Genomic DNA, 23,928 nt, shown 5'->3' with positions numbered 1-23,928 from the left:
ACGTTTTCCAGCCCAAAATATGTTCAAATCCGCCAAAATGCACTTAAAACCGCCCAATCTGGCAACACTGGAAGACACGCAGTTCTGTTGTTGTTGATATTCGCCATTTTGGAAGCGCAAAATACCAGGATGCAAATTATGCAATGCCCGTATGTAATCAATTCTCCTCACGCGTAGCGAGTCTACCCCTGTAGCGTTCAGACGTCCCATTATACCGGTATAACACTGTACCGTGTGAACGCTCTACCAGGGCAGCCCCGGTGCTACACCGGAGTAAAAGTTGCCGTGTGAACACCCCTTTAGAATACAGTCACAGCTTCTCATTATTTTAGAAGTCTCCTTCCTTTTTCTCCTCACTCTTTTGTAGTTACCACGTCCTAGGGCATGCCGGCCCGGCCTTGATGCAGGACTTTTATACGATAGAGGGGTTGGCCGAACAGTTGGTAGGCTCTGCCCTCATCCACCTGGACCACATTCCTGACCATAGGCTTCGACCTTTGCTTCATATCCTTTATGAAAGCTGACACCATTTCAGTGATGTACTGAACCATGGTGGACGTCATCTAGCTTTATCATCTGGGAACTGGGCTAGATGTAAAAATCAACAACTTAACCCTAAGGACAAAATGATGTCCTGTAAGCAAGTGTGTGTGTGTGTGTGTGTGTGTGTGTACGCATACACTGCCCTCCACCATTATTGGCACTCCTTGTAATGATCAGGAAAAAGGTTTGGGGAAATAAAATGCACCTTTTGGTAAAGTCGCTTCATCTCTCACTGAAAAAATGAGGAAAAATCCAACCTTCAACTGATTCTAACCCTTTTTTTGTTGTTGATTTGAACAAATGCTTCGGATCATTGTCCTGCTGGAAGATCCAGTGATGACCCAGTTTTAGTTTCCTGACCGAGGCAGCCGGATTTAGATTTAAAATGTCCTGGTATTTCATGGAGTCCATGATGCCGTGTACCCCAACAAGGTTTCCAGGGCCTTTGGAGGAAAAACATCACAGAACCTCCACCATATTTTATATTTGGGATCAGCTTTTTCATTTTAGTCATCCTTCTTTTTATGCCAAACCCACTTCGAGTGTTTATTGCCAAAAAGCTCCTTTTTTTTTTTTTCTTTTTTGTTACAACAGACCATAGAAAATGGTTCCAGTTAAAGTTGTCGCGTTTTGCAAACTCCCAGGTGCTTGTTTGTCGTTAACTGACAGAAAAGGCTTTTTTTTTTTTTCTCTTCCCCTGGCAAACCTTCCAAATAATCTGCTGACATGGAGCTGGCATCTGATGGTGGTTTTGGAGACTTGGAAACCCCAAGATTGAACTTTTTCTTGTACTTCACTAACAGTGATCCTTCATCTCCCCCCCCCCCCCCCCCCCCCCCACACACACACACACACACACACACACACACACTATACGTAGGGGCAAAATAAACTTTGGTCCTCTTCCAGGTAAGTTTGTAACAGTTCCAGTTGGTGTCCACACTTTTTATTCTTGCTCTGACAGTAGAAATGGATATTTTTTAGGCAAGTAGTCATTTTATTTGATAACCATTCCCTGACTTATGAAGGTCAACACACTTCTCCCTCATTTGGTTTGTGTGTTCTCTTTTTTCTTTTCCATGTTGATGAAGGACTAAAGGAATTTGGCCTCTGTTACCTCATACATTTATCCCCCAGTTAATCAGGAAGTCATGGATTCCAGCTTGAAAGTTCCGACACACTCCAAGCTTCAGTCACATTGTGTTCACTATAATTTCCAGGGGTGCCAATAACAGTGGCACGTTTTTTTTTTTTTTTAAATAATTATTTCTTGATGAGGGATTTTTCTTTCTTTGAATAAATTAAGGATAAGCAGCTACAGATGATGGATGGATAAATTAATTTCAATTAAAGGTTGTTTTTTTTTTCCAGTGTAAGATGAAGCTACTTCACCAAAAGGTGATTTTTTTTTTTTTTAAAATATAAAGACTGATCTCTACAAGGGGTGCCAATAATTGTTGAGGGCACTGTATAAATTTATTTTGTCAGTGGAAAGTTAAAAAAAAAAAAATCCAAAATATATTTGTACACATTTTAAGCAGAGTTGCATTATGTTCATTAAAAGACTTGCTGAGCTGGTCCTTGATATTAATTTTACAGTTCACGTGTCGCAGGTTTCAAGAGATTTTAGGAGGCGTATCAGACGCTCACTGGCCGTGCTATGAAAATTGTGCATGTAGACACTCATTTAAGTTTCCAAATCTGTCATTGCTTAACTCTTGAATATTTTCTATCGTGAAGACTGTCATCAAAAAGCTTATCTCTGCTTTCCAAAGAAATGTATCTCGTTAGGATCCGTTCAGTACTTTGGGAGTAACGGCAAGTTGAAGTTGGTACAACAGAGTGCACTCTCTGCTTGCAGAATGTCGGGGAAACTGCCGGTGATTTGAGTCACAGGAAAGGGCTCAGGCTCTCTCCCTGTCTCTCTTCTGATCGGTTTCTGACTGGATTACTTGTGAATATCAATCAGATAACTTTTATAGTGATGTTCTCTCGCTCTCACGGTTTCTGATGAAGTATTCAGCAGAATTTTGCATCTGCTAGTTTTGATGTTATGATTCACAGGAGACTTTGAACTGAGTTTTCATAGCTTTACCTACTTTTTTTTTTTTCCCAAACCAAACTGATTAATGTCAATGATTAATGTCAATTAATATCAATTTCAGTTCAGTTAACTGGAATTGTTTATTGGATGTGGCTCACTCATCAATAAGCGGCTAGAGATAATGAGATGATGTATACCCCCCCCCCCCCCCCCCCCCAATTTTGAATTCGGCATACAACCATCTATGTGCCTGCCAATTTCCATGTAAATATCTTGAAAATAAAGTTAAGAGAAAGCATTTGATCTCATTTGTTAATGAGGCTCGTTTTGGACCGTGTTATCCGAATATATAATATGCCAGTTTTCTAAAAATTAAGCTGTTTTTTCAATCTTTGGTTTGTAATATCTCAAGAACAGATAAACACGTTTTAATTCTCATTATCTCTAGCCGCTTTATCCTGTTCTGCAGGGTCGCAGGCAAGCTGGAGCCTATCCCAGCTGACTATGGGCGAAAGGCGGGGTACACCCTGGACAAGTCGCCAGGTCATCACAGGGCTGACACAGACACAGACAACCATTCACACTCACATTCACACCTACGGTCAATTTAGAGTCACCAGTTAACCTAACCTGCATGTCTTTGGACTGTGGGGGAAACCGGAGCACCCGGAGGAAACCCACGCGGACACGGGGAGAACATGCAAACTCCACACAGAAAGGCTCTTGCCGGCCACGGGGCTCGAACCCAGACCTTCTTGCTGTGAGGCGACAGCGCTAACCACTACACCACCGTGCCGCCCCGTTTTAATTCTGTAAAAAAAAAAGTATGTTGTTCTGCATTCAATTCTGAATTCAGTGCGAGCAGTTTCAAGCAATTTGGATTGAATTTGAATTTTCACCTGATATGCCTCATTTTAGAATCCCAGGTCTAACGCAACTTCATACTGAGAAGTGGTATTAATCATAATTTTAATTAATTTGCTAGTGATTTATAAACTCTGAAAAGCAAGCCCTTAGCCTCGTACTCAGCAAAACGGGCAGCTTAAAACGTTTTCCATAACCTGCCTTGAGTGGGAATGGAAGGTTAGGTTTGGGCAGCTGTTTTCAGTGTCATTTGCCTTAATTTAATCTGTGATCACGGGTGTTCATGAAACCACTGGTCACTTCCTGTCCTCCAGAATATTACGAGAGTCTTCTCTGTCCAATGCTCGGCCCTCTGTTTTCTCATCTGCTACAGGTAAAACTTTTAAAGTTCCTTTCTTTATGATTTTGATGGACTGTGGATATTAACTCCTGAAGAAAATACTGTAGAAGTGTTGATTGGCAAGACTGTAATCCTGTTTAAAAATCCACTGTTTACATATTATCCTTCATAGAGACTGAACCTCCGGTGGCAGATCATCAACCAGAGGACTAGTGTGTGGTGAGTGACTTGTTACTTGATATCCGTCATGCAGATCTGCCAACCTTTACAAATTTTAATATCGTAGTCTGCTTTATATACACACACACACACACACACACTAGTGCATCTCAAAAAATTAGAATACCATGAAAAAGTTCCTTTTTTTCCATAATTTAATTCAAAAAGGTAAACTTTCATATATTCTATATTCGTTACGTGCAAAGTGAAATATTTAAAGCCTTTTTTGTTTTAATTTTGATGATTATGGCTTATAGCTCATGAAAATCAAAAATCCAGTATCTCAAATTATTAGAATATTCCCTAAGATCAATCAAAAAAAGGATTTACAATACAGAAATGTCCAACTTCTGAAAAGTATATTCATTTATACACTCAATACTTGGTTGGGGCTCCTTTACCATGAATTACTGTATCAATGCGGTGTGGCATGGAGGTGATCAGTCTGTGGCACTGCTGAGGTGTTATTGAAGCCCAGGTTGCTTTGATAGTGGCCTTCAGCGTATCTGTATTTTTGGGTCGGGTGTTTCTCATCTTCCTCTTGACAATACCCCATAGATTCTCTATGGGGTTCACATCAGGCGAGTTGGCTGGCCAATCAAACAGTAATATCATGGTCAGCAAACCATTTGGTAGTAGTTTTGGCACTGTGGGTAGGTGCTAAGTCCTGCTGGAAAAGGAAATCAGCATCTCCAAAAAGCTCGTCAGCAGATGGAAGCATGAAGTGCTCTAAAATCTCCTGGTAGATGGCTGTGTTGACTTTGGACTTGATAAAATACAGTGGACCAACACCAGCAGATGACATGGCACCCCAAATCATCACAGACTGTGGAAACTTCACACTGGGCTTCAAACACCTTGGATTCTGTGCCTCTCCACTCTTCCTCCAGACTCTAGAACCGTGATTTCCAAATTAAATGCAAAATGTACTTTCATCTGAAAAGAGGACTTTGGACCACTGAGCAACAGTCTATTTCTTTCTCTCCTTAGCCCAGATAAGACACTTCTGACATTGTCTCTGGCTCAGGAGTAGCTTGATATTAGGAATGCGAAAGTTGTATCCCCTTTCTTGAAGATGTCTGTTCATGATGGGTCTTGATACACTGACACCAGCCTCAGTCCACTCCTTGTGAAGCTCTCCCAAGTTCTTGAATCAACTTTTCTTGACAATCCTCTCAAGACTGCGGCCATCCCTGTTGCTTGTGCACCTTTTCCAGCCACCCTTTTCAGCAATGACCTTTTGTGGCTTACCCTCCTTGTGGAGGGCATCAGTGATCATCTTCTGGACAACAGTCAAGTCAGCAGTCTTCCCCATGATTGTGGTTGTGTGTACTGAACTGGACCGAGAGATGCACTGTGTTCATACTGTTTTACTCAAACTCGAAATGAAATATTCTAATATTTTGAGGTGTTTTTTTTTTTGTTTGTTTGTTTGTTTTTGTACTGTATGGCATACTGATTAAAATAGAAAAATGCTTGAAACATTTTAGTTTGTGTAATGAGTCTATAATGTATAACATTTTCACTTTCTTAAATAACTGATGGAAAATATTGAACTTTTTCACAATATTCTAATTTTTTGAGATGCACTAGTGTGTGTGTGTGTGTGTGTGTGTAATTATATATATATATATATATATATATATATATATATATATATATATATATATATAAATATATATATATATATATATATATAAATATAAATTTTTTTTTTTTTTTTTTTTTTTTAATCAGTGGTTCAGATGATGAGGCGGCTTATGAGGAGAATCAGGTATCTCAAGAGATGCTGGAAGATCGGCTAGTGCGCTTGGCCACACGAGAGGTCATGGATCTCCTCTGTGAGTATCGTGTTTCTCTAAACGCCTCTGTTTTTATCCAATAAAGCACAAGTTTTATGTGTTTTTAATTATTTTTGTGTTGATTTGTTTTACGTTTTTGTCTTGGCAGGTGCATCATGCATATCAAGAAAGCTGCCTGAGTCAGCAGCAAACAGAGAGGATGCAGATGGTAAGTTCATCTGAAAAACCAATGAATGAGATTTAAACAGTTGTAATTATTATAAGTGGCCATTTCTGTATTTAATATTAAAATGGTGCATTCGGAAGAATGCCCGTATGGTCTGCTACCTCTGTCATATAGTTTTCGTTTCCATCCCCCACTGGCCGAAAGGCCCGAAGGAGGGAATATGTCGTGGCGGTGTCTGTCTGTCCGTCCATCCCGGGAAGGGTGCTCGCCTTCTGAAATCAACTCCTCTCACGATTTTTGGAGGAATTTCACAAAACTTGGCAGGATTCTTTATATGTCGGTAATACGCATATTGCAGTTTTGTTAAATTCGGTCGCATTTTACCAGAGTTACAGCCCTTGATTTAACAAAATTATAATTTCACAATTTCTTGAAGGTGTGTTTGCCTTGTGACATCAACTCCTCTCACAAATTTTGGACAAATTTCCCGAAGCTTGGCAGAAGGCCTTGTTATATGACGGTAATACGCCTATTTACGATTTAATTTCGTTTGTGAAAATTTTACCCAAGTTTTGACCCTTGATGAAAAAACTTTTGAGAATTTCATGAGGGTGTACGTTCTTCTGAAATCAACTCCTCTCATGATTTGTGGAGGAATTTCACCAAACTTGGCAAAAGGCTTTGTTATATGACGGTTATACGCAGTTATATTGAAATTTCATTTAATTTGGGCAAGTTTTCCCAGAGTTATGCCCTTGATTATTAACAAACTTGTACTTTGGCAGTTTGATCAAGGTGTGCTTGCTTTCTGAAATCAACTTCCCTCACAATTTTTGGAGAAATTTCATGTAATTTAGCAAAAAGTTGTTATCCACCACTGGCCAGAAGGCCCGAAGAGGGATTATGTCGCGGCGATGTCCATCTATCTGTCCGTCCGTCCCAGGAAGAGTACTCACCTTCTGAATAGGGATCGACTGATATGTTTTTTCAGGGGAGATACCGATTATTATGGAATTGGGATGCCGATAACCGATATGTGCAACCGATAAATGTAAACATTATAATTCACATGAAATTAAACATAGCACACACTGACACAGACCTTCATATCCATGAAATGTGTTTAATTGTAAAATTGAAGATGAAATTTTGTGCAGGGAGATGCCAGCAGCATTTGTACAATAAAGTCAAACATTAGTTAGAATAAAATGAGAAATAAAATAATAAAATAAATATTCACCAATAAAAAATCACTCCCTACTATATTACAGCTCACCATTTTCAGTGGAAAATAAATGAAAATACACTCTGGATTCTTCTACACTAAGAACTAAGTAAGACTTACCAACTTCAAGTAGCTTTTAAATAATAAATCAAGTGTAGGGAGCTGCCTGCAGCATTTTTTAAAAAGTAAAATCAAACATAAAGTAGGCTATCAATCCCTATTATGTAACAACTTAACAAGTAACCATCTACATTCTAATGCTTTTAATGCCCAAGCCTAATATTCCCAATTTAGGAGGATTATATTGTAGTGAAGGAAGCATTACATGTAGTTTCAGCGAGACTAGTTGGTTGTAGGCTAATTCAAGTGCTTCCTTCCGTAAGCTAAGTTTGCCTGGCTACACAGATGCAAATGGACAATTTTAACGAGTAGTAGATGAAGAATGTAAACATGTATAATGTTGTGCTTTTGCAACTTGTGTGTTTGTGACTTATTGCGGTAAAAGCAGCGTGTCCTTACCTTGAAGTGGGATCTGCTTCTGCCCGAGTGCCCGTAAGGGCGCCTTGAAACAGTTCACAGCGTTTAGTTACGCGTGTTGATTGGCTGTATCCCTTGTGCCGCTTCTGCCCGAGTGCCCATATGGCCGCCTTGAAACAGTTCACAGCGTTTAGCTACACGTGTTGATTGGCTGTATCCCTTGTGCTGCTTCTGCCCGAGTGCCCGTACGGGCGCCTTGAAACAGTTCACAGCGTTTAGCTACACGTGTTGATTGGCTGTATCCCTTGTGCTGCTTCTGCCCGAGTGCCCGTACGGGCGCCTTGAAACAGTTCACAGCGTTTAGCTACGCGTGTTGATTGGCTGTATCCCTTGTGCCGCTTCTGCCCGAGTGCCCATATGGCCGCCTTGAAACAGTTCACAGCGTTTAGCTACACGTGTTGATTGGCTGTATCCCTTGTGCTGCTTCTGCCCGAGTGCCCGTACGGGCGCCTTGAAACAGTTCACAGCGTTTAGCTACACGTGTTGATTGGCTGTATCCCTTGTGCTGCTTCTGCCCGAGTGCCCGTACGGGCGCCTTGAAACAGTTCACAGCGTTTAGCTACACGTGTTGATTGGCTGTATCCCTTGTGCCGCTTCTGCCCGAGTGCCCGTACGGCCGCCTTGAAACAGTTCACAGCGTTTAGCTACACGTGTTGATTGGCTATATCTCTTGTGCCAAACAAATCAGATGTTGTGGTGGGCGGGACCGTGTTCTTGAACTCAGAGAGGCGAGTGCAGGAAAGGACGTGCAGTGACGGTCGCGTTAGGAACGAAATGGCTGCAAAAAGGCATGTTATCGGCATATCGGTGGAAATTATGGCCGATACCGATAACCCTAAAAATGCAGAATATCGGCCTGATATATCGGCCAGGCCGATTATCGGTCGACCCCTACTTCTGAAATCAACCCCTCTCACAATTGTTGGAGGAATTTCACAAAACTTGACAGGATTCTTTGTTATATGTCGGAAATGCGCATATTGCAATTTTGTTCGATTCAGTCGCATTTTACCAGAGTTATGGCAGAGTTGCTAGCAGGGGTAATTGTGCTCTCAGAGCACTCTTGTTGATGATGGATAAGGCTTAACTTGTATAACGCTATTCTAAAATATAAGGATGCTGGGCAAAGTATGATAAAAGTAATTAAAGCATAGATGCACAAATTGCAACCTCGCATACAAGTATGTTATTTGTACAAGCTGTCTTTTTTTTTTTTTTCTTTATTATTTGTCACACCATTATGTGACTGAAACAGTCCTTATACTTGGACACATTGTACGTTTCATTATAGCTCTTCTACATTCTTTTAGATTGTATTGTTTGGAAAACAATCTACACTGTGGGTCCTGATGCTGTTTCATTCCACACCACTGTTGAATTCTTGAACCTGATTGGTCAGAAGGTGTCGATTTTGATATTTCTATAAAGGCAGCTCGGACAGTAGTTCTCCAGTGTTACAGCTTTGTAGCGGTCAGAGGTAAAGCGGCAATGCGAGGTTTTCTGACCGGGGAAAGTTGCAATGTGTTTATAAATAAATTGGTGTGTGTGTGGGGGGGGGAGTAACATACAAGCGTGAAACACTTCACAAGGGTATCGATAACCTGCCACATCGCATCAGTGTGTTTTGTGGTTTTTTTTAATTCATTATTTATTTAATTTTTTGCTATAATGACGCACCTAATCACATTTTATTCCTTTTTGTAGAGTAGCTTTCTACTCGTTTACAAATGCTGCTGCGTTACAGCCGTTAGTATGCACGAGTGTTCTCGGCATGAAGTTGGAGGTTGAAGGAGTGGTAATCCATGTTTGTGCGTACGCCCTAGAGGTTGGATGTGAGAATGAAGAGAGAGTCTTTCTGGGAAAAGATGGATGAGGTGGTAGAAAGTATACCGAGGGAGGAGCGCGTGCTGATGGGAGCAGATTTCAATGGGCATGTTGGCGAGGGAAACCGAGGAGATGAGGACGTGATGGGCAGATATGGTGTAAGAGAGAGAAACGTGGAAGGGCAAATGGTGGTTGATTTTTCAGAGGATGAATTTGGCAATAGTCAATACATACTTGGAGAAGAAAGAGCAGCACAGGGTGACATTTAAGAGTGGAGGAAGACCTACACAGTTGGACTACATACTCTGCAGAAGGGGCAACCTGAAGGAGATTGGAGACTGTAAAGTGATGGCAGGGCAGAGTGTAGCGAGACAACATCAAGTGGTCGTGTGCAGGAAAAAGAGAAAGCGTGAAATAGTGGAGCCGAAGATGAAGTGGTGGAAACTAAAAGAGGTTGAACATCAGAAGGAGTTTAGGGAAGAAATGAGACAAGCATCGAGTGGTCATGGAAGTCTGCCAGAAGGTTGGAATACTACTGCTGTACTACTAAGAGAGGCGGCAAGGAAGGTGCTAGGGTGGTCATCGGGAAGGAAGACAAGGAGACATGGTGGTGGAACAAAGAAGTGCAGGAAATTATAAAAGAGAAGAGGCTAGCAAAGAAGAATTGGGACGTTCAGAGAGACGAGGAAAGCAGGCGGTTATACAGAGAGACGAGACAGAAGGCAAAAAGAGCGGTAGCGAAAGCAAAAGCAGATGCATACCAGGAGTTGTATGAAAGACTGGAGACCAAAGAAGGAGAGAAAGACCTGTACAGACTCGCTTGGCAGAGAAACAGGGAAGTGAGGGATGGACAGCAGGTAAGAGCGATGGAAGATGGAAAGGTGCTGACAAAGCGTATTAAGAAGGTGGAAAGAGTACTTTGAGGATTTATTAAATGAGGAGAATCCAAGACAGAAAAGGTCCGATTCGTTGGAGACAGCAAATCAGGAAGTAGAGTCGGTTAGTAAGGATGAGGTGAGGGCAGCCATGAAAAGAATGAAGACTGGGAAAGCAGTCGGACCAGATGGTATCCCGATTGAGGCTTGGAGATGTTTGGGTGAGACGGCTGTGGAGTTCCTAATGAGATTGTTTAATAAGATCCTAGAGAATGAGAAAATGCCGAATGAATGGAGAAAGTGTGCTAGGCCCAATATACAAGAATAAGGGAGATGCACAGAGCTGCAGTAATTACAGAGGGATAAAACTGATGAGCCACACCATGAAGCTATGGGAAAGGGTATTGGAGGCGAGATTGCTACCTCTCTCCTCAATCTGTGAACAGCAGTACGGGTTTATGCCAAGGAAGAGCACGTTGGATGCAATTTTTGCTTTAAGAATGTTAATGGAGAAGTACAGAGAAGGCCAGAGAAAGCTACATTGTGTGTTTTGTAGACCTGGAGAAGGCATATCATAGTGCCAAGAGATGAGTTATGGTATTGTATGAGAAAGTGTGGAGTGAATGAGAAGTATATCAGAGTGGTGCAAGACATGTATGAGAACAGTGAAACAGTGAGGTGTGCAGTTGGAACGACTGAATGGTTCAAGGTGAAGATGGGACTCCATCAAGGATCTGCTTTGAGTCCTTTCTTGTTTGCCGTAGTGATGGATAGCTTGACGGACGAAGTGAGGCAAGAGTCACCATGGAACATGATGTTTGCAGATGATATTGTGATATGTGGTGAAAGGAGGTTGAGATGGAGGTATGCATTGGAATGAAGGTGAGCAGGAGCAAAACAGAATACATGTGCATCAATGAGAACGGGGATGAGAGTGTAGTGAAGATGCAAGGAGTAGACGTAAAGAAAGTTGGTGAATTCAAGTACCTGGGGTCAACTGCGCAGGAAAATGGGGCCTGCGATAGTGAGGTGAGAGAGAGTGCAGGCAGGGTGGAGCAGTTGGAGAAGGATTTCGGGAGTCATTTGTGATCGGAAAGTCCCAGCAAAAGTGAAAGGTAAGATGTATAAGACGGTAGTGAGCGCAGCTGTGATGTATGGATTGGAGACCGTACCCTTAACGAAGGGACAGGAGGCGGAGTTGAGGATGTTGAGGTTTGCGATGGGAGTGATGAGGTTGGACAGGATAAGGAACGAGCACATCAGAGGGACAGCACATGTGGAGAGCTTGGGAATGAAGCTAAGAGAGATGAGACTGAGATGGTACGGGCACATCCTGAGAAGAGATGCAGAGCATGTGGGAAGGAGAATGTTGAGGATGGAGCTGCCAGGCAAACGAAAACGAGGAAGGCCAAAGAGGAGATACATGGATGTGGTGAGAGAGGACATGAAAGTGGCAGGTGTGGTAGAGAAGGATGCGGAAGATGGAGCGATGGAGACGAAAGATCCGCTGCGGCGATCCCTAATCGGGAGCAGCCGAAAGAAGAGTATGCACTCGTGTTCTGTTAAATTAAATTTTGCCACTCCGTATTAATGCACATAACTAGCTGACTAGTTTGTCGTACAATTCTGTTATCTGAGATTTTAAGCAGAGCGTTAAGTTCCTTGCTACAATTTGGGAAGATCAAGGTAATTGATGAAGAAAAATAGGTGCAGTGTGTGTGCTGATTTGAATAACATCCAAGAGAATTCTGGTAGCTGAATTTTAAACGTGCTGCAGTTGATTCAGAACCGCAGACTAGCGTACATTGGGACAAGAGAAGAAAACGAAAAGGATGATTGTGCCTTTTTTTTTTTAGGGGATGAGGAGATGATGACAACTGATTCTTCTCAGCTAAATGTGTCTCAGACTTCAGATGAGCTCACCGAACTGGGCAAGTGTCTCCTTAAACATGAGGTAAATTTCGATTTCTTTGAATAATTAATCACAATCTGTTGTCTGCATGTCCCTTGACCTACACCCACTGGCCACTTTATTAGGAACACCCATCCACCTGCTGTTTTACGTAGTTCTCTAATCAGCCGATCGCTCGACAGCAGCACAATGCATAAAATGATGCAGAATCAAATCAAGAGCTTCAGTTCATGTTCACTTCAGACATCAGAACAGGAAAAACTTGTGATCTCAAAGTGTGACTTTCACTGTGGCATGGGTGTTGGTGCCAGATGGGCTGCTTTGAGTGTTTTAGAAACTGCTGCTCTCCTGGGGTTTTCACACACAACAGTCTCTCGAGTTTACACAGAATGGTGCGAAAAACAAAAAACACCGAGTGGGCGACAAGGTGGAAACGCCTTGTTGACGAGAGAGGTCCGAGGGAAATGGTCAGATTGGTTTGAGCTGCCAGGAAGGATCTAGCAACTCGTAAGATCTCATCTCATTATCTCTAGCCGCTTTATCCTTCTACAGGGTCGCAGGCAAGCTGGAGCCTATCCCAGCTGACTACGGGCGAAAGGCGGGGTACACCCTGGACAAGTCGCCAGGTCATCACAGGGCTGACACATAGACACAGACAACCATTCACACTCACATTCACACCTACGGTCAATTTAGAGTCACCAGTTAACCTAACCTGCATGTCTTTGGACTGTGGGGGAAACCGGAGGAAACCCACGCAGACACGGGGAGAACATGCAAACTCCACACAGAAAGGCCCGCCAGCCCCGGGGCTCGAACCCGGACCTTCTTGCTGTGAGGCGACAGCGCTAACCACTACACCACCGTGCCGCCCAACTCGTAAGATGAGAGAGCCTTTTATTATCCCACAAGGGGAACTTTACATTGTTACAGCAGCAAAATATAGAAAGAAAAATAAAAGGCAGTGAAGGAGTAGTGCAAAAAGTACCAAGTATACAAAAGTGTCTGTGTGTGTGTGTATATATAAAAAGAAATACCGTATTTTCTGGACTATACATCGCTCCGGAGTTTAAGTCGCATCAGCCAAAAAATGCATTATGAAGACGAAAAAAACATATATACGTCGCACCGGACTATAAGTCGCACTTTTTTGAAGGGTTATTCTATCCATAGAATCTGTGATTCTATCTGATAAGCGGCGCGTGGTTACTGCGCGACTGCATTGTTTATTTAATAAACGAACAGCTGAGCAGTGATAACGCGCCCTTTGCCCTGTAAGTAGCCTAGTCTGATTATTTTAAATATCTACTACTATCTTTAATACTATCACTATCGTTATTACTAATAGCCTAATATTATTATTATTATTATTATAACTAATATTAGTAGCCGATTACTGATGCATTAATCAGTTTGCTTTTAGGATATTTTTACCGGTAGGGCTTATTATCGCCCCATGGCTCTTTGTTCGAGGACCCATTTGTTTACCTCCTCTTCTAAACGTGGCCATCTAGCCTTTAGCCCTCGGTTAGCTTTTTTTTTTTCTTCATTCCCTTCAAATTATCCTCCGCTTTTCTCCAGTCCCTAATAGACTGGTACCAAAATTCAAAAAAGTGCTTATTTAAGGAGTTAAAGGCATTTTTGAGACAAAGTCGGCAAACAGTCTTATTTTGTCAATTTGGGTGTGCCGAATTCAAATCTGCAATATGCCGAGCTCTATCTGACCTCTGTTGACCTCTAGAGGTCATTGAACTTTGGGCCTGTAAACGTCTCAGCTGAACCCAGTTTCTCAGCTTTCTAAGGAATGAAATGCACTAAAATGATTAATGAAGTTAGCAAATGGCCTTGTTTGTTAAATGTTTGGGTGCTGAATTCATTTTTCATTTGTAAAACGACATATGACCTCTGATAACCTCAAGGTCATTAAACTTGGCCTATAGGCCTGTGCATTTAACGGCATTTTTAAACTGACTTTACTCCCCCAAAAAGAATATGAACAGACAAAAAACAAATAGAAAGGAACAAATACAACATTAAATGCCAGTCCATGTACATGTGACTTACTTTTCACAATGAGAATGCCTAGGCGATCACCTTACATAACATTGCATTACATTTAGCGGTTATTGTTTATACAAAGCTACTGAAAAAAGGCCAGATTCAGCAGCATACAAAATGTGGGGGCATACAGGGTATACAGGTTAATCAGGGTTAGTATGAGAGTTTTTTTCTTTGTTGTTGGTTTTGTTTTAAACGGGGTAAAGCCTTTACAAAAAACAAACAACAAAGAAAAAAACTCTCATATATACTAACCCTGATTAACCTGTATACCCTGTATGCCCCCACATTTTGTATGCTGCTGAATCTGTCCTTTTTTCAGTAGCTTTGTATAAACAGTAACCGCTAAATGTAATGCAATGTTATGTAAGGTGATCGCCGAGGCATTCTCATTGTGAAAAGTAAGTCACATGTACATGGACTGGCATTTAATGTTGTATTTGTTCCTTTCTATTTGTTTTTTGTCTGTTCATATTCTTTTTGGGGGAGTAAAGTCAGTTTAAAAATGCCGTTAAATGCATAGGCCTATAGGCCAAGTTTAATGACCTTGAGGTTACCAGAGGTCATATGTCGTTTTACAAATGAATTCAGCACCCAAACATTTAACAAACAAGGCCATTTGCTAACTTCATTAATCATTTTAGTACATTTCATTCCTTAGAAAGCTGAGAAACTGGGTTCAGCTGAGACGTTTACAGGCCCAAAGTTCAATGACCTCTGGAGGTCAACAGAGGTCAGATAGAGCTCGGCATATTGCAGATTTGAATTCGGCACACCCAAATTGACAAAATAAGACTGTCTCAAAAATGCCTTTGGGTGTCACAATTCTGGATTGTGGTACCAGTCTATAACAAGTTTTTCACTGCATCCAAACTTTCGTTCAGCTGCCCTGTTACCATTTTCGGCTGCATATTTAATTACTTGCAGCTTGAATTCAGCAGTATATGATTTTCTTTTTGGCGGCATATTTCTGTTCAGTCGTTGTTGTTGTAATGCTAATTTGTTTTGTTGTTGTCAGTTGTAACGGTATTTTTTTTTTTCAGTGGTATTAATAGAGTACACGGCACATACTTGCATGCAAAGCTACATAGCGCCTTCTCGCGGTGAAAAAAAAAAAAACATATATACGTCGCACCGGAGTATAAGTCGCATGGCCAGCCGAACCATGAAAAAAAGTGCGACTTATAGTCCGAAAAATACGGTAAACTACAAATTTAAAGATAATTAACAAATTTGCCTAAATTAACAGGTTTGCAGATATACAGTTAACATAAGTGTATTGCACAGGTGGTATTGCACAAGTAAGTAGATATATTGCACAGAAGCCATTTTAAGTGTGAAGCTAGCAGTTCGTTGTAAAGTGATGGTCAGTGAAAACAGTATACGTCCAGAGGGGTTTCTATGGATGTAGAAGTGATTTGGACAGCAGTGTTCATTATTGTAAGGAGTGACTGGTGCCGTGCTTGGTGAGGTGCCGGTTGTACAGTCTCACAGCAGTAGGAAGGAAGGAGCTGCTGGATCTCTCCTTAACACACCGCAGATGGAGGAGCCGGTCACTGAAGGAGCTGCCCAGTGCTGCTACTGTCTCCTGTAGTGGATGGGAGGTGTTCGCCATTTAAGGATGACAACTTGGCCAAGATCCTCTTCTCCTCCACTACATCCACTGAGTCCAGTGCACAGCCCAGGACAGATCCTGCCTTCCTAATCAGCTCGTTAAGCTTTTTTTTTTTTTTTCCCTCTCTGCTGTTGTGATACTGCTTCCCCAACAGACAATGCCATAGAATATGGCTGATGCCACCACAGAGTCATACAAAGAGTTCAGAAGTGGACCCTGAGCTCCAAAGGCCCTGAGCCTCCTCAGCAGGTGGAGTCTGCTCTGGCCTTTCTTGTCCAGTCCAGTTTATTGTTCAGATGAACACCCAGGTACTTGTAGCTCCTAACGATCTCGATGTCCTTTCCCTGAATGTTCATCGGGGTAGGTGAAGAGAACCTCGTCCAGCGGAAATCCACCACCAGTTCCTTGGTTTTACTTGTATTGATCTGGAGGGAGTTCCATTGGCACCAGTCCACAAAGTTCCTTGTCAGTTCTCTGTACTCGCCATCATCGCCATCTGAGATCTAGCCCACAACAGCAAAGTAATCAGAGAACTTCTGTAGATGACCGGTAGTTGTCTCGTATCTAAAGTCCGCAGTGTAAAGTGTGAACAGAAATGGGGCCAGGACTGTCCCCTGTGGAGCCCCTGTACTGCAGAGAAAGGTGTCTGACACACAGTCCTTCAGTCTCACATACTGTGGTCTGTTTGTGAGAGTCCATGAGGTGAGAGATGATTTGTCCACTCCTGCGCTCTCCATCTTACTCCTCAGAAGAGTCGGCTGGATGGTGTTGAAGGCATTAGATAGATCAAAGAACATGATTCTAACCGTGCTTCCTGCCTTTTCAAGATGATATGATCATATGATCACTCTTTACAACCATGGTGTGCAGAAAAGCATCTCAGCATGCAACAGCAAAAGACCACGTTGGGCTTGACTCCTGCCAGCCAAGAACAGCAATCTTAGATTCAAGAACAAGTTCGTATTAAAGTGGACTCTTTGACTCTCTTCTATCTGGTGATTATTCGAGTTGATTTTTGTGATGCAAGTGCATGTTCCCTTCAAGTTTGTCCTTGAACCGGTGTTCTACAGTTCAATGTCTTCCTTATTTTTATTATTCATTCCATTCTCAGGACATTTACATGAATCTGCTGGCTGTCTCGTTTAACTCTCTGTCATGGAGGGACACCACTAACTGTCAGAGGGCTGCCAACCTGATCTGCTGGACTTTGCTGAGACAGGTACCAAAAAATGGGCAAAAATTCCCCTCACACGCCCGATGAATATAAGAAAATGACTTGCTATAAAGTCCTGCTAGCATGCCCCAGGTCATTTTATTGCTGCTTCTTCCCCCCCCACAGGTGGTGGGTGCAAATTTGCTCCCAGATGCCGTGACGTGGCTGTACACCAGAGTGTTGAGTGGTCTGCAGATGCATGGCCAGCATGAAGGCTGCAACGGTGCACTAATGCAGCTCGCCCTGCTCATCTACGATGCTCTGGTCTGTTTTGCTTTTGGAATACAGGGCTACAGATGATCAGTCGCTCTTTGAGCATTTTCTCCCTGATGAAAATCTTTAGTATTTGCATTGTAGGGGAAAAATCAAGACAAGCCAGTCCTGCAGATTTGAGCATTTACATACAGGAATGTTATCTAATATAATGTAAGATTAGTAGGAAATTCTTTGCATTACATTACATTTAGTGTAGCTAATTAGAGACATTTTCATATTAATTAGTGATAAATATAAGTAGCAACAAAAGCAGGGGATGGACCTTCTTCCTCGAAACAATCCTGAACGCTGCTTTTCTCTCTCTCTCCACAGCGGCCTCAATATGCTGAGCTGCGTTCAATCATGAACCAGATCCCCAATGTCCAACCTGACCTGCTGGAGCAGTTCGACCAGAAAACCATCAACCCTGGATCACAGAAAGTTGGTGAAAAGAAGAGAAAAGACCAGTTTAAGAAGCTCATTGCAGGAGCAGTAGGGGTAAGATGATCACTGACCACAAGGGGGAGCCACTTCCTTTGTATTCTGTATTGATTGAGGCAATGTCTGTGTGTATGGTGGACATCCAGGTTCCACGGATTTCTCTTCCGTATGCATGTCAAAGACTGTTTTCTGCCTCGTTGATTTGGCACGAGTTTTACGCCAGGTGCCCTTCCTGATGCAACCCTCCCCTTTTATCCGGGCTTGGGACCGTCACTCAGAATGCACTGGCTTGTGCACGTCACTGGTTGGATTAGTGAAGAATGCACCGTTCTGGAAAATAATTTATTTCCTGCTTCCTCCCTGTGTGTTGGATCGTGTTTTTGCAAATATTTGGGCTTTTCTTTTTTTTTTTAAACTATTGGGGTCTTTTTGAGTCCAGTTTTCTTGTTCTTATTAATGATTAAGATTAAAGGTGGGGTATGAGATTTTGGAATAACGGTTCCCGCAAGCCATATTTTGAAAAGAAACACGCCCGCCCTTGCCATGCTCCCTCCCCCCGTGTCTCCACCCCTCCTCCCCCTTATAAAGCCTGAGAAAGTCAGCCTTTATAATGGGTGTCTATTGCGTTACACACCAGTGGAGCAGAGTGTAGAGAGCTTGGAAAAATAGCTCAAACTTTCTCATTTAAACTGTGTTTTCAGCCCCAATTATCACTCCACACACACAATTTCCTCAAAAGTAGTAGCCACACTTGTCCTGATTCACACAATGTGTCTACCTACACGATAGGACTTGCAGTTTTTGAATGAGAAGCCTGAAAGTGAGGAGAGGACAGGCGCGCAGCCACATAGACTGCCATTATAAACTTGGCAGAAAAGTCACTCGTTTTTAACTCGCTCTAGTGACCTTATTTTTTACACTACAGACAAAAAAATTACATCCGTGTGTTCAGGAGAGCCTTGTGGCGCTCACTGTGAAAGAATTTTGTGAATATTTCCTTCCGTTTTCGTGTAAATCCCCGTTGTTTGGAGGGAGCGCTCTGAGAAAATCCTGCGCTCTGTGTGACACTCTGCTCGCTCTCTCACACACACAGAAGGGACGAGCTGCTCGCGGGCTTCAGTCTGATTGACGTGTCAGTATCCAATCATTTTGAGGTGGTACCTCGATATGATTGGATGGCGTTTTTCCTTTATTTTATACTGTAGACTGGATTAAAATATTTCATTTTTGGGTCAAACCTTCTATTGTACTGCTTGCAACATGGGTGTGAGGAGCTTTTCAAGCAATATGGTAAAAAATACTCCTGAAAAAAATCTCATACCCCACCTTTAAGACTTTCCTCTTTTTCCACATACTAATGCTCGACTCTCTTCCTCTTGACAGAAACCTCTTGGGCAGCAGTTTAAGAAAGAGGTCCACATCCGAAATCTTCCCTCGCTCTTTAAGAAGGTGAAGCCGAACAAAGACATCGTGACCAGCAGTGAGGATGCTGGATTGGTTGCACTCTTTTCACCTGAACATAATGATCATTAGGGTTTTTTTGTTTTGTTTTTTTAAACGAACACTTTATTACATCCTGCCTAACAAGCTGGGTGATACAAGGAGGATTTTTTTATTAGATTACTATTACATGTTGAACCACATAGGAATTAAAGGGAGATTAAAGAGGTGGGGGGAGGGGAGGAGGAGAAATTTCGACAAATCTGTTCACAAAGGAATGTAAAGCAGATATATAGTGTTCTCTCCAATATAAATTGATGACATGGAATAGTTCAAGAACTACATTTCCTGATGTTCATTCACTTAGTTTTTTTTTTTTTAATTTCATTTTTTACAAATTTAGTGAAACACTAATTGCAATGAACTGTTTGTGTACAGGAGGCAGTATATAAAGTGTTGTGATTGTTTCTATTTTAATGTTTTTAATAAATGTAGATTTGAAGGTCCACTAAACGTCGTGCAGATTCTGATTGTTTACCTCACTTAATGCTTTACACACTTATAAGCTGAGGGTTATAAGCTCACACTATACAATTCCTTATATATAACACACTTGAGGAGCAGCTAGGCTTGGGCAATGTGACAAAAATATCAAATCGCGATTCTGTAAGGGGTGGCACGGTGGTGTAGTGGTTAGCGCTGTCGCCTCACAGCAAGAAGGTCCGGGTTCGAGCCCCGTGGCCGGCGAGGGCCTTTCTGTGCGGAGTTTGCATGTTCTCCCCGTGTCCGCGTGGGTTTCCTCCGGGTGCTCCGGTTTCCCCCACAGTCCAAAGACATGCAGGTTAGGTTAACTGGTGACTCTAAATTGACCGTAGGTGTGAATGTGAGTGTGAATGGTTGTCTGTGTCTATGTATCAGCCCTGTGATGACCTGGCGACTTGTCCAGGGTGTACCCCGCCTCTCACCCATAGTCAGCTGGGATAGGCTCCAGCTTGCCTGCGACCCTGTAGAACAGGATAAAGCGGCTACAGATAATGAGATTCTCTAAGGCTTTTCTATGATGCACATTATGTATCACGTTATTCTAACCCCATTCACTGGGTATGAGCAATTGCACGCTCTGATAGCCTAGAAGTAGAGTAACCAATCAGCTCATATACCCTGAGTAAAGACAAACAAAATGGCAGAGCGTGGTGTTGAACCAACCGAGGACGAAATAAAAGGTCAAGTTGAAAACAAAACCTAGCCTGGCAAGCCAGACTAAATGTGAATATTGTCTGGCCTCGATCCGTAGACATTTCCGAAGGGGGTGGGAGGAACAAACCGCTGTCTTTCAAACTGTCTCTGTGCGTATAGGCCAACGCTCTGACCAATCAGCGCAACTGTGACGTAGTCAGAGCGACAGAAAGCAGTGGGGGAGGCCTTGAAATAAATATTTTTTCAAAATACATATTAATTAATAAACAGGTTCTAGATATTAAGAAGTTTGGAGATAATGACCACAAGTTTGGAGTCTGTACCACATACACATTTTTTTTCCAAGTGTTTTTCAAGGGTTTGCTTAAACTGTTTTTGAGAGTTTTTATTTAGTGGTGTTTGGTGAAATAATTTCCCTTAAATTTAAAATAACGGGAAAATAAGAAACAATCAAAAAGTAATGTTTCAAAGCTGTTTATTAATTCTTCGTACTGCACAAACTAGCCCATCCTTTTGGCTACAAGCGGAGCCAGCTGGTAGATCAGACTTTTGCCATAGCCAGTCGGCAAAACAGCGAAAACGTCCTTCTTGAAAAGGAATGAGCGGAGAGCCTCTTCCTGCTCATGTTTCAACGAAAACTCCAAGTCTAATTCTTCTAAAACTGATTCCAAAGCGGAGTCAAACGCGCGCTGTTCAACAGCCGTAGCCATCTTTCCTGTTGTGCTTTCTCCAGCGTCGCACAGCTTTGTCGTCACTCCTGCAAAAGCCCGCCCAAAGAATCCAAACAAAAACCTTGCGTTGTGATTGGCGGGCACGATTTGATGCCCGGGGTGTTTTTGTTTATATGGTGCGAGGCTAGACCCATTCGCTAGGCAAAAATATTTTTGGCCGCTAGGCGGGTGGGTCTAGTTTACTAGGCTAAACAAAACCCCAAAAAATAAAAAAAATAAAAAAGCAACAAAATATGGAATGAAAGTATTTGAAAGTAAGAATGTATCCCCCCCCAAAGAATTATTATTAGCATATTTTTTTTCCACAAATTGCTACTGTCATTTCACCAGTTTGTTTACATTCTAAGCGGAAATTTTGTCAGACATATTGTTTAAAGCTTTTGTTTATCAAATTTGCAAAAAAAGATTAAAATGCTCTGTTTCTCAATCCAGTGAATGTGGATATCATGAGTTATTCCACTCAGTCTCATCGTACATGGATTATAGCTACGTGCCGATCGGCTCATGTACGACTTGATTTCATGGAATAACTGTTAAAGTGGATAGCGAGTGCATATTTATTAGGAACATCTGTACACCTACATTCAAACAGTTATTTAATCAATTATGTGGCAGCAGCACAATGCCCCCAAAAAAATTATGGAGATCTAGGACAGGAGCTTCAGCTAATGTTCACAACAAATGTCAGAATGAAGGAAAAAGGGGTGATCCCTGTAACTTTGATTATGGCATGGATGGTGGTGCCAGATCAGCTGGTTTGAGTATTTCAGAAACTGCTTTTCTCCTTGGAATTTCATACACAACATAATCTAGAGTTTACACAGAACGGTACGAAAAACTTCCTGTGAGTGGAGGGTCTGCACGCTGAAACACCTTGTTGATGAAGGATCAGAGGAGAATGGCCAGACTGGTCTGAGCTGACAGGAAGTCTACTCGTGCATATTTAAAAATTAGGATGTTGTGAAAGAGTTCCTTTTTCATAATTTAATTCAAAAAGGTGAGCGTTCATATGTTCTATATTCATTACATGTATAGTGAAATATTTCAAGTCTGTTTTTGCTTTAATTTTGAGGATTTATGGCTTATAGCTCATGAAAATCAGAAATCCAGTATCTCAAATTATTAGAATATTTCATTTTGAGTTTGAGGAAAATGGTATAAATGCTGTGTATCTCTCGGTCGAGTTTGGTACATGCAACCATGGGGGGGGAAGAACTTTTTCATGATATTCTAATTTTTTGAGATGCACGACTATATTAACTCAAATAACCACTCTTTACAACAGTTGTGAGCAGAAAAGCATCTCAGAATACATGTTTCACTTTTCATCTCATTATCTCTAGCCGCTTTATCCTGTTCTACAGGGTCGCAGGCAAGCTGGAGCCTATCCCAGCTGACTACGGGCGAAAGGCGGGGTACACCCTGGACAAGTCGCCAGGTCATCACAGGGCTGACACATAGACACAGACAACCATTCACACACACATTCACACCTACGGTCAATTTGGAGTCACCAGTTAACCTAACCTGCATGTCTTTGGACTGTGGGGGAAACCGGAGCACCCGGAGGACACCCACGCGGACACGGGGAGAACATGCAAACTCCACACATTAATGCCCCTGTCAGCCACTGGACTCGAACTCGGAACCTTCTTGCTGTGAGGTGACCATGCTAACCACTACACCACTGTGTCGTCCTCTAGTTAATGATATTCTAGTTAATGCAGCATAACTGACCTCAGGGTGGCCACGGGTCCTTAAAAAGTCTTAAATTGTCTTAAATTTCAAACCCCGTGGTCTTAAAGTTTCAATCTTAAATTTATGGAGATTTTACTCAGTCATATCGTTAAAATGTGGTACACTTTGGATGGGGAAAAAGTTTAATCGTTTTTGATGCTCACAATTATACCACGCAGGCTCCGAATCCACCAGTTGCTAGACACGCGTGCTTGACAACCACTCCGTGCCTGATCTGTTGTGTAAGTCCTATCGTTTGAGAGAGAGAGAGCAGCCCCGCCCCTCTCTGCTCCCTGAGTGGAGCTCATCGCCTTGGTAACGGTGCTCAGGTGCAGGGAAGAGACACAATATGACAAGCAAAGAGCGCTTTTTCTCAGAGTTCCCTCTCCTCGAACAACGCTGATTTACATGGAAACGAAAGGAGCTATTCACAAAATTCTTGCACACTGAGTGCTTCAAGGCTCCCATGAACACATTGATGTAAGTTTTTTGTCCGTAGTGTAAAAAATGTGGACAATAGAGCGAGTTAAAAACAAGTGACATTTCTGATTTTGCAGTCAAAGCGCTGCCAGGTTTATAATGGCAGTCTATGGGGCAGCGCGGCTGTCCTCTCCTTACTTTCAGGCTTCTCATTCAAAAACTGTAAATCCTATCGCTCAGGTAGACACATTGTGTGAATCAAGACAAGTGTGACTACAACTTTTGAGAGAATTGTGTGTGTGTAGAGTGAAAATTGTGGCTGAAAACACAGTTTAAATGAGAGAGCTTTTTTTTTTTCAAGCTGCCTACACTCTAAATTCCTGAGCTCCACTGGTGTGTAACGCCATAGACACCCATTATAAAACCTGAATTTCTCCAGATTTGCTCATGGTGTTTGAGCTGGGACTGAG

At 42.1% G+C, this 23,928-nt stretch overlaps 1 protein-coding gene across 2 annotated transcripts in view; it reads left to right on the top strand.

The window, feature by feature from the left end:
• LOC132883366 (exportin-5) overlaps window positions 1-19,874 on the top strand; it is an 86,019-nt gene extending 66,145 nt beyond the window's left edge. For both annotated transcript variants that reach the window (XM_060916907.1, XM_060916906.1), the window contains exons 23-32: window positions 368-504; window positions 3,727-3,824; window positions 3,964-4,010; window positions 5,748-5,851; window positions 5,961-6,020; window positions 12,296-12,393; window positions 17,136-17,243; window positions 17,364-17,501; window positions 17,826-17,990; window positions 19,317-19,874. In XM_060916907.1, coding sequence (XP_060772890.1) covers window positions 368-504; window positions 3,727-3,824; window positions 3,964-4,010; window positions 5,748-5,851; window positions 5,961-6,020; window positions 12,296-12,393; window positions 17,136-17,243; window positions 17,364-17,501; window positions 17,826-17,990; window positions 19,317-19,466 — 1,105 coding nt within the window. In that variant the 3' untranslated portion in view covers window positions 19,467-19,874. The remainder of the gene's footprint in view (window positions 1-367; window positions 505-3,726; window positions 3,825-3,963; window positions 4,011-5,747; window positions 5,852-5,960; window positions 6,021-12,295; window positions 12,394-17,135; window positions 17,244-17,363; window positions 17,502-17,825; window positions 17,991-19,316) is intronic.
• Window positions 19,875-23,928: the final 4,054 nt, after the last annotated feature.

Source organism: Neoarius graeffei, chromosome 3 (genome assembly GCF_027579695.1).
Source record: "Neoarius graeffei isolate fNeoGra1 chromosome 3, fNeoGra1.pri, whole genome shotgun sequence".
NCBI classification, from domain to species: Eukaryota; Metazoa; Chordata; class Actinopteri; order Siluriformes; family Ariidae; genus Neoarius; species Neoarius graeffei.
Note: the sequence above shows the minus strand (reverse complement) of the source record. Positions and strands in the feature narration are given on the sequence as shown.